Genomic DNA, 11835 nt, shown 5'->3' with positions numbered 1-11835 from the left:
CCCGAAAGAACCATTAAACGTTATATGGCAAAGTGGAAGAAAAATGAGCCAAAGTCTCGTAAGCCTAGATCAGGCAGAAAAAAAAAATTATGACTGCTGGGAACATCAATCGCCTGAAAGGTCTTTTGAACAACCGGTCTGGAGCTTCAAAAAGAAAAATTGCAAATAAATTCAAGTGTGATTATTCCTACATTGTAAAAACAATAAAAAACAAAACAAACATTTGTTATTTTAGGAAAAAAAAAATCCCTGATCGCACTGAGAAATAGTTAAAGCAGTTGCAACTGAAGTGTGGAAGATTTTGTCGCAAATTCAGAAACCGCGACTTTGTCATTGACGATGAGTCTTATTTTACATTTAAACATACAAACAAAAATTCGAATGTTGGATTTTACTCAGATGACGCAAAAAATGCACCAAAAAATGTAAAATATAAGCGCAAAAGCAAATTTGAAAAAAAAATTCTTATGTGGATTACCATATCCCCTCGTGGAATCTCGAAACCATTTATTGTTCCTGCGAGACTGGCAATTAACCAAACAGTGTACAAAAATGATTGCATCATCAAACGATTGATTCCTTTTATCAACAAACATTACAGTGATGGTAATTATGTATTCTGGCCTGACTTGGCCTTTTTACATTATGCTAGAAGGGTGACCAATTACCTCGATGAGAAAAACATCCGTTATGTAACAAAATTTGATAATCCAGCATGTGTCCCAGAATTACGACCAATTGAAGATTTCTGGTCAATCCTTATAGACTACGTGTATGAAAACAATTGGGAAGCTGAAAGTGAAGATCAGCTGCAAAAAAAAATTCATTCTTGTTTAAAAAAAATTGGTAAAAATCTTGTACAAAGCATGTGTGAACATGTATACAAAAAAGTTGATGCAGTACGTCGTAATGAAATCATTATTGCAGTCCCGAAAACAAAAAACTAATATATTGTTTAATATTCTGTACGATATTTTTTGATCATTAAACTTTTAGTTGTACTATTACTGTCTGTGTTTTTTTTTGTGCCAAATTTTTGTCACCAGGGGTTATGTGAAGTTCCACAGCCAAATAAACTGTTGAACCAGTTAGCGTTATAAGGATAAAAACTAGACAGAAAATTGGCTGAAAAATGATGGAGAATTCTGATTTATTGATAGAATCGTTAAAATAATCAAACCAATTTATCAATAAATATCACTTAATTCAGCAATAAGTCCCACTTAAATCAGCATTTTTTTGTTTAACGAGTATTGAAAAGTAAAAAAATTAATGCATATCGCAAGAAAAAAATATCCAAATAGTAACAAATATCCAACAGTAACAAAACTAAAGAACTTTGACGAGCTACAAACTATTACAAACTACAAGCAGTTGGCAACCCTTAAAACGGATCATTAGTTAATAAATTATTAACTATAATTCAACTATAATATCTTAATGTTTTATAATTATAACTCAGGCATGTCAAACTCAAATCCTAACATGGGCCAAATAAACAATTTCAATTTTTAGATGGGCCGCAAAAAAAATTAAAAAAAAATTTTTCCTCAAAAAAAAACACTATATGAACTTTTTTTAAAATAAAAACTGAAATTATGAAATAACCAAAAATAAAATATGAAATAACACTATAAATGTTAAAAATTCAAAAAAGTGAATAAAATAAAAATATAAAAAATTAAATAATTTGCTACATAAAACTACATAACAAAATTATACAGAGTGGGCCACAAAATTATCCATTGCGGGCCGCAAGTTTGACACCTTTGTTTTAACTTGATATAATATTAGCTATCTAGATACTCATAATATCATAGATTATGGCTGGTCTGTTCCCACCTTTTTAAACTTTATGTTTAATTTTCATGATCATCGAGTTGTTTTCTCTGAAAATATTTAGAAAAACTTAACTTCAAAAAAAAAGAGATTTCAACCCTCTTAAAAAACACTTTTCAGTTGCAAATTATATGAATAGTTGCAAAAAATATGAATAAAATCTGCATTAAAAGTATGGAGTGAAGGTTATAAAACAATATGATGGTTTATATCTTATATAATTTGAATAAGAAGTTATTCTTACCTTAACTGTATTGAATTCAATTACTTTTTGCAATTACTGTACAATTACTGTTGGCTAATGATTAATAAAGTAAATTTTAAATTATAAAAATTTACTAAATCAAAACCATATTTCAACAGTAGACAAACTAAAAGAAAAAAGAAAAAAAAAAAGATTTCTACAATCATTTCAATTAAAGTATAAAAGATAACCTTACCATTAGGCAATGACAAAGATTAAACTAAATAAAAAAAAAAAAGGAAAAATATAATAAAAATAGATAACATTTGTAAGTAAAAAAAAAATATAAACCATTATAAAATTAATAAAGAAAAATGGGAGGGTCTTTTTTGATTGTAATTAGGAGCTGTATTTAAATATATAAAAACAATTTTTTTTTTTTGCTCCACTCACAGTTGGTGAGAATAAAGTATGTAAAAATAAACAAGTAATTAAAAAAAAACAGTTTATTTGTTTCTGTATAATATACATCTTGATTCACTGATAGTCTTTCCTCCTATAACTACATAAATAGTGCAGTTGATGAACCGTTATTAGGACCAAAAAGACACAAAAACATCGAAATTAGAACTTTAATGACACGATAACCACTAAAGCTATACACACAGTAGAAGTTAAAAAGAGTTGCATAGCCACTAACAAGGAGGTACAAGCAAAAATCCAGAAGTAGAATCAAGAAGATTTAGCTTTCATAACTTAAAGCAAGAGACACAATGAAACATCTACACCAGCCTAGATAAAGAAGGGGTGCAAAGCTAACCAACAAAACCTTTTTGCTTACCTCTTAGGCCTTAGGTAAGTGACTGGGTTGATAACTGACCAGGGTCGGGGCCGGGTTTGATAAAATATAGCCGGGGCCGGGTTAGTGACCAGGGCTGCATAAACATTTATACATCCTAAAGTACATTTTTTTAATTTAATATTCATGTTATATTTTGTATATATATGCATATATAAACATCATTATGATCAACATGATTATCATAATGATTATTATTATCACCATCGTGATCATCATCATCATCATCATCATCATCATCATCATCATCATCATCATCATCATCATCATTAAAATCATTATCAATATTGTCACCATAATCATAATCATCAACAGCATAAAAGAGGAAGGCTAAAGCCTGATGATAAGGATCATGATCATGATAATCATCATCATTATCAGGATTTAGCATTCCTCTTTTATTTTTTTCTCTAATATAAACAATCTAGAGGATTTTTTTTCTTAACTAAAGCTCATTCAATATACATTAGGAACTAAAGAGCTTAAGGCGCTTTCTTCAAGCTTTCTTACTTCTATTATTACCATTTCTTACTGAAGCTGCTATCTCTCTACATGCTGATACCAAAATTATTTTAATCTTTTCTAAGAATTTGTATAACAATGAAAGTATATTGTATACAAGCATCTAAGTAAATAGCAAACATATATGTTTATATCCACAATATCTATGCATAAAGTGCATCTTGGAAACTTTTATTCCTTCTGGAATAAAAGTTTGGGAGCTTTTATTACTTCTCTTCAATTTTAAGTCAAGCCTCATTCTACTTCACATTTTCATCATCTTGAGCAGTTGCTTTATTAAACATTATTCATTCTTTTCATCTTTTCCACAAGAACATCTCTCTTAAGAACAAATGTTTTTTATTATTGCAAAAAAGTCCTGTTTGTAGTTAAGCTCTATTATTCTCAGTTTACCAAATTTTGTATCTTATCTCAGATGTTAGTTTCTATAAACTTTTGGTTAGTCATCAACAGTGTCATTAACTAAAGTAAGTCTATCATTTTATCTCTAATTCATGGGTCTGATCTTTTTACTTCTCCCCAGAATAAAACAGAGTTATTTGCAAAGAAATCTTATTCTAATTAGACTCTTGAATATAATGACCATACACTTTCTGACAGTTAATCAGACTAACCCATTGTTAAACATGGAAATCACTGTGGCTTCCAATGGTAAAATTAAAAACTCATTTAAACACTCACTTTCAAGTAACTTTAAGGGTATCACAAGGTTTTATCTTTGCTGCTGTGTTGTTTCTTATCTACAATAACAATCTTCATGAAATCTAAAGTGGCTTTATTTGCTGACGACTCAACTTTATACTCTTGTTTTGACAAAAAATCTTCAATTTTTAATTGCTTGGAACAAGCAGCCGATTTTAAATCTGTAACAACCTAAGGCTTATGTATTTAAATTCTGTGGCTTATGGATTTATATTCTGGACTTGAAACCCACAATTTTTTGTTAGACTACAAAACTCATTTATTTACTGCAAAATAATATTGCAGTACTGTTGGCATTCCTATATTGATGAATAACAACCCTCTTACTCTCAGACAAAGTCTAAAAGCACATTGTAAATGTAATTAGATCTGCTTTGCCAAGCTTGAGCCACTCACCTATTGCTGTAAGGTTGCATTTGCTTCTTTTTTGCTACAAATGTGCATTCATGGCCAATGCTCAAACGAGCTATCATCACTATTACAATAAACCAAAACTCATTCTTGCTTGGCTTTTTATTTAACAAGTTGCATACTTTCACTGTATCTGTCCCTTCATGCTATAAAAACTTTTATTAACCCAAGTTTTTTCCTTGAACATCAAAAAAACCTTATAACTCTTACTCATCTTCATGTTTTCCTTTTTTATACAAATTAGAACTTTTTAAGTCTTCAGTTTTACGTTTCCTAGTATTTTAACTTATTCTCTATTTTTAAGTAACTCTTAAAAATTAATAGTGGTTGCTTTTAATCTTGTTGGAAGTAAATTAGAGTTTAAAAATATATAAATGTATGCCAGTATTTAATATATAGAATATAATATAAATAGTAAATGTAAGCATAAAATTATAATATATTAAATATTATAAATTTTTTTCTAGCCTCACTTATCAACCCCTGCTAAATCTTATAACTTTGTCAGGGCCATGCTTGCAAAAAGTCTCATTTTTAGTTGTGGCCAGGGCCCCAGTCACTTACTATGCCATCTTGTGCATGGATGGTGTCCCATTGTTGAGGTCACATAAGGAGCTTTATGTTACGAATTTGGGTTAATTAAAAAATATTTTTAATCTGTCAAGTAACTTTTCATCGGTTGAATCTTACCTTTTACAAAATTCACTAGACTTGCTTGCTCTTTGTGAGATTAATTTAAATTCAGCTGTTCCTTCTTCAAATCTCAGTATTGATGAGTACTACCCTTTAATTCGAAAAGGCTCTAATTGTCAAATGCTTGGCTTAAGCGTATACTTATGCATCAGCTCACCTGTTTGTCCAAATATAAGGTTTGAATCATGGGATTCAAACCTTAGCACTTCTCTTCACTTTTTCCTTTGTTCATTAACTTTTTCCTTTGTTCATTTTTGTTCTTCTTTTTTTCAAAATTCCTCTCTTTTAGATGTAATTTCTAATCAAATTGACAATCCCTTTCTCTTTACCATTCTGTCAATATTGTTGTTATTGGTGACCTTAATGCTTATCGCACTGAATGGCTTGACTCTAACACCACTAATCTTCTGGGACTAAAGGCTATATCTTCTTCATTTCTTAACCTCTTGCTCAGACAATAAATTTTGTGACAGACAACCCTAATCGTTTACCTTCACCCCTCGATTTGTGTCTTTTCTTTGACCCTAGCTTGCGTTAAGCCTTTAATCCCTTAGGTGGTTCTGACCATGCAATAGTCTCTATAAATCTTTCATCTCTTAATTCTTTTTAAGACTCACCCTATCATCACACTACTTACTACTACCCAAAAGCTGACTGGGATTCTTTTTGTGATTTTCTTCATGACAGTCCACAAAATTTCTTTTCTCTCTCTAGTGATTAATGTGCCTCCTATATCTCCTACAATCTCCTGGATTCAGGTCAGGGATGAATCCAACCTATTTTGGTATCGCTGGAGCAGTATGAGAGCTTTATTTTGGGTGCCCAAAGAAAAGCTCCCAAAGAAATTTTTTTCTCTTTATTTTGATTTTTTATTAAAAAATAAGAAAAAATTTTGGTTTCAAATGCAGTAGTATATAACTAATTTTCTATTTATTTTAGCTACTTTATTTTTTCTTTAGGACAATAAAATGATTTCAAAAGTAATTATGTGACGTAACTTATTTAATGTTAAAAACTCATTCGGTTATTAACCAAACGTTAGATTAAAAAAAATGAATGTCCTTAATAAACTTAATTTTAAAACCTGTTATGACAATGGAATGTATGATGACACATGTTAAGACAATGGAGTGCAAAAAATTATTTTTTTGAAGGAATGAATTTAAAATAACCATTCAGAGTAAAGTTAACTTTTTTTAATAAGCAATTAATGGTCAACTGTTTTTGATAATAGATAAACAAAAGTAAAAATATCAGTCTTTAATTAATTCTTAAATAATACATTTATTAAATGCTCATGTTTTATATTCAATTACTTACTGTCTATATATTATTTCAATTATAATTAAAGAACAAAAACACATTGGAACGGCTCTTGCAGCCAACCTCCAACCATTATCACATTGTCATAATGTTGCTTTTCTTTTCTATAAATACTACAATGGGCACTGCTCTAAAGAACTGCCATCCCTTGTGACACCTAATAAAGTTCATTCTTAAGTTACTCATTATTCAATTGTCTCATCCTTTTACTGTTACTGTTGCTAAGTGCAGGGCTCAAATTAAGTAATTGCAAATTGGGATATCTAGAAATGCTTCCCGTCTATAAAATATAGCTTTTTAAAAACCATTAACTCAATAGCTGTTATTCAATAAAAAATATTTATATTGATCTTGGATTATGATATAAAATCTTATAAAAAAAACTATATTATTACTTTATTTTTATTATTATAAATATTATTTATGAACTTTCTAATGGAAATCATATATAAAATTGATTGCAATGTTAACATCTGTTAAAGTTGCTACTCTTTATTGTGCTTGCCACTATCTTACTACTGCTTCCATTCTCTTCCTTTACAAATCTCTTATTCATTCTTGTATGGAATACTGTTATCATATTTGGGTCGGTTCTTCTAATGATGTTCTTTTTGTTCTAGACAAGGTTCAAAAACATTGCTCAAAAACATTGTAAACATTGCTGGACCCCTTCTATCTGCCTAACTCAAGCATCCTTCCATCATTACGAAATTGCATCTATTTCTTATTTCTACAAATACTATCATCGTTGCTGTTCAAAAGAGCCATAATATCTAGCTGCATTAACTAAAACTCATTTTTTCTTGACTTGCTATTCAGTAAAATCATTCTTTTACTGCATCCCTACATTTTACCCTTTCAGAACTCTCTGCCATCTTTCTGTTTTCCTGACTAATAGAACCTACAACTTTTTAAGTTGTTGGTTTTTCCTCTTTACCGGTTTTCTTACTCTTTAACTCTATTCTTTTTTTTTAATTACTCCTAACTTATTAGTGGTTGCTTGCAGCTCTGTTAGGAATGAATCAGAATTAAAAAAATAAAATAAAACAATTTAGTCCAAAGTTGATTACTTTAGAAACTTATCGGTTCCATTTAATGTAACTTAACATTCAGTAACATTTTTAAAATAAAAAAAATAAAAGTAAATTCGTAGGGCATCTAAGTCATACAATAAAATTAAAATGGCAGGTAAATGTTAATTACTAAAACCCAATTGAATCAGGCGTAAAAAAATAAAGAGATATTATAAGAAATAAATAAATATTTATTTCTTATAATATCTAATATTACAGGTGTTACATAATGTATAGATGTGTTATTTTTGATACTGTTGTTCATATTTATTGTTATTTTTTTTACAAAAAACTAACATATAAGGGAGCTTAAAACCTTATAATATATGCAACTATTTATAATAAGATTCTGATTTATATAAAATACTTATCAGCATAAATATATTTAAGCAATATATAAACTAAAACAACATTCTATTTAAAAAAATTAAACAAAAGTTTGGATAAAAAACAATTCTGTGTATATATATATATATATATATATATATATATATATATATATTTACAGAATATGTTTAAAAATATATATATATATATATATATATATATATATATACAATATATTTTTAAACATCTTCGCTTTCAACAAAGCTGCAAGCAACCACTTATTAGAGTTGGAAGTTACTGGAAGAGAAATGATGAAGATTGTAGAGCAAGATAACGATTTAAAGACAATTTAAAGGATTGAAAATTAAATGAATCAGGAAAGCATGATGAAGGAAGCAAATTCTAAATATTCTTATATATATATATATATTCTTATATATTGTCAGAAAGTTTTTTCCATATTTTATTGAAAAAAAGAAAAAATTAAAATGCAAGACTGGAATTTTTTTTTTATTAATTGATAGACTGCCTGCCCCAACCAAACCCACAGTCGATGTAGCAGCACTCCCTTGCGAGTCAGGCTAAAAGATAGTAGATGTAGCAGCACTCCGTTGCGAGTCAGGGTATTTTCTCAGTCAATATAGCAGCACACCGTTGCGAGTCAGGCTATTTGTCAGTCGATGTAGCAGCACTTTGTTGCAAGTCAGGCTATAAGATAGTCGATGTAGCAACACTCCGCGCATGATTTACATTAAAAAAAATAAAAATAAAAACATTTTATTAAAAAAAATAAAAATAAAAACATTTTATTAAAAAAAAATTAAAATAAAAACATTGTTTATATTGTTAAAAACATTCAGAATGTTTTTGAAAACATTCTGGTCAATTAAATTTGCATTTTTGCGGTTATTTTAAAAAACAATTAATTCGTAATTAAATTAATGGTTTTAACTTTCTGACGACACGGAAATGTTGGACGAAAGTCAAAAGTAATTAAAAGTGACGTATATGTTGGCGTAAGAATCATTTTTTTCCTTCCGAACTTCCCAAATGCAACAATCTATAGAACTATATATATATATATATATATATATATATATATATATATATATATATATATATATATATATATATATATATATATATATATATATATATATATTAGACCATTTCAAAATTGTATATAAAAAAAATTTTTGAATTTTTTTTTGAATTTTAATTGGGCTACCCTCTAATTTGATGTGGTTTGTGGTCAGGAAAATAAGTTAAAAATTGTAAGCTAAAATAATGTGTTTTAGTGACTGCTCAAGAGATTCAAAATTGTAAAATAAATGGTGAGAAAACAGTAAACATTCTTATCCCATAAGTTTGATTGAATATAAATGTTACAACATATTTAATAAGTGTGTTGTACAATGTGTTATTAAAGTTTTACAACAGTAATGAATGATCACTTGCTATTCTGCTTTAAAGTTTTTCTTTAAAGGAATGGTCATGAGCTTTCTGTGATGTTCAACAATCTGAAATATTAACTGCCATTCAGCTTCATCAAGTGTTAGCACATTATTGAAGTCTGTTGCTAACTTAACAGCACGCTCAGCACAGTCATTCGTGACTTTCATGCTTGCTATTTTTTGCTTGCAGTGATATACACAAGACAGAAAATCCATGCAGCTGGATTATAAATAAGAAAAATAGGTTCAATTTTAAGCGCAGTGAACAGATTCATTGATCTTTGAGTAACAAAATCTGACAGTCTTTTCCTAAAAGTTAAACTAATTTTGAATCAAATCTTCTGAGATCAGTTATCATTGGTAGTTTCTTCAGAGCAACAATCATAGCCTCTTTCCTACTATTTGGAACCAAGTCAGAAAATAATGCAAGTCCAATCAAATCTTCGCTCAAATACCACATATGTCCTCTCATTATTTTAATTGCAATATCTGCTACTTTTTTGTCTACAGCAAGACAAGACACGAGAGTTTGGAGTAGACAAAGGTCATTGTATGGAGCATCAGAACTGTTTGGAGCTTTAAGCCAGATTTTTGCATAAATCGTAATAATGAAAAGACAGATACGACAAATACCTTGTAGTTCATATGCTGTAAGTTTGAATTGTCTACGCAACAAATAGATTTTAAGACAGTATACAGTGGTGGCAAAAAGTCTTGCAACAAGGCACAATTTTACACAAATCAATGTTTGCAATGTGTACACAAATGCAAAAAGTCTTGCAACATCATAATTACTTTTCATAATTACTTCCAAAAACAATAATACTTCCAAAAATATTATATTTTCACCAAAAACAAGTTCAATTATTTTTATTACATTGTATAATCATTTTAAACAAATGTACTATTAATATTTGGTAGGATATCCTTTGTTTTTTAACACAGCACTAATTCGTTTGGGCATGGATTTGGCAAGATTTTCACATAGTCCTGATGTAATTTCTGTAAACCATACAGACGAATAGCATTTTTTAAACCATCTAATGAACTGCAGTTCTTAGCAGATACACGCTTCTTGATTAACATCCAAAGATTTTTAATTGGGTTGAGATCTGGAGAATTTCTAGGCCAATCAAGCAACTGTATGTTTTTTGATCCAAGTCACTGCTTCACAGACTTCGCAGTGTGGCATGGTGCTGAATCATGTTGAAAAATTGTGCACTGATGAATAATCATGAAATTGATTAGAGATTCATCCAAAACGTTGAGGTACTTTTTTGCATTCATAGTTTCTCCTTTGGGCAAAAAGTATAAATCTCCGAGGCCATGAGCAGAAAAACAACCCCACACCATTACAGAATGTGAATGCTTCACAGTTTTGCATGTGTATTTAGGATTGGTAGGATTAGAACTAGTAGGTCAACGAACAAAAAGCTTAACATCAGAGAACTGACGAAACATGGACTCATCACTGAACATCACCTGTGTCCACTGCTCTTCTGTCCAATCTTGATGCTTCTTGCAGAACTCAATGCGCTTTTTTCTCATCTTTTCAGTTACTAATGGCTTCTTAAATGGCCTTTGTGCAGGTAAGTTTAATTCCGCAGAAAGTCTGTGACGGATTGTGCGCTTTTAGACATTAGAAAGTGTTGGTATGCTGTTCTGTAGGTCACCAGAGGTTATTGAAGGATTCATCTTGACCATTGTTACCATCCTGAGGTCAGTACGCTGTGAAGTGACTCTAGGACGTCCAGACCTCTTTTTAGGAGACAGGGGGATAACCTGCTTTACAACACGCCAAATTGTAGTGCGTTCAACCATGTAAATTGTTGCAATGTCTGCATGAGACATACCACTTTTAGCAAGACGTTGAATGCATGCTTTTTCTTCTTTACAAAGCTGCCGAAACTTAGCCATGATTTTCACTGAATTAACTGTTTAAGCTACAAAATTGTCTTTATAAATATATTTATACCTAAAGATAAAAATATAAGATAATAACACTGAGCCTACTGGCGTGGAAACATTGATTTGTTAAAATTGTGCCTTGTTGGAAGACTTTTTGCCAGCACTGTATTCCTTTTGCCATCCAACTGGCACGATGATAGGCACCTGGAGGACTAAAATGAGTCACATCATAATTTTCACTTAATGTGATTAGGGTCAGTTGGATGAGCCCCAGGTAATCTTTCCGTGGTTTATTTTTATTGGAGAGTTGATTCCTAAGAAATTGCGGCATATTTTTCTTCTTTTGGTTTAGCCATACACATTCACCAACTGGAAGATCAGATGTCAGAAGTCTCAATTGTACTATATTAGGTAGTCTCAATAAGTTTCCAGAGTTCCTTGAACCGACGAAATATTCCAATCTGTGGTCCTGAAGACTGGAACAACTGGTCAAATACTACAGCCAAAATAATTTCAAGGATATGATACCTGCAGGCTAAA

The 11835-nt window shown here is 30.1% G+C and overlaps 1 protein-coding gene across 1 annotated transcript; it reads right to left on the bottom strand.

Annotated features, from left to right (window-relative positions):
- Positions 1-2970: 2970 nt before the first annotated feature.
- Positions 2971-9555, bottom strand: LOC136087481 (uncharacterized). The gene is made up of 4 exons (XM_065810327.1): positions 9451-9555; positions 3415-3507; positions 3043-3306; positions 2971-2979 (listed from the first exon to the last, which is right to left on the bottom strand). The coding sequence occupies exons 1-4, from the start codon at positions 9553-9555 to the stop codon at positions 2971-2973; spliced, it is 471 nt and encodes a 156-aa protein (XP_065666399.1).
- Between the last annotated feature and the right edge of the window lie 2280 nt (positions 9556-11835).

The sequence above is a fragment of the Hydra vulgaris genome, chromosome 11, assembly GCF_038396675.1.
Source record: "Hydra vulgaris chromosome 11, alternate assembly HydraT2T_AEP".
Lineage (NCBI taxonomy): Eukaryota > Metazoa > Cnidaria > Hydrozoa > Anthoathecata > Hydridae > Hydra > Hydra vulgaris.
The sequence above is the reverse complement of the archived record's forward strand: the minus strand, read 5'-3'. Positions and strand labels throughout refer to the sequence as shown.

Excerpts from the sequence above, each read along its gene's own strand:
- LOC136087481 (XM_065810327.1), bottom strand. The coding sequence starts at position 9,555 with ATGAAAGTCACGAATGACTGTGCTGAGCGTGCTGTTAAGTTAGCAACA. Across the intron at positions 3,508-9,450 it reads GGCAGTTAATATTTCAGATT|ATGCTTGTATACAATATACT; the intron begins GTTGAACATCAC and ends CTATTTACTTAG. Across the intron at positions 3,307-3,414 it reads GTAGAGAGATAGCAGCTTCA|ATTGTTTATATTAGAGAAAA; the intron begins GTAAGAAATGGT and ends AAAATCCTCTAG.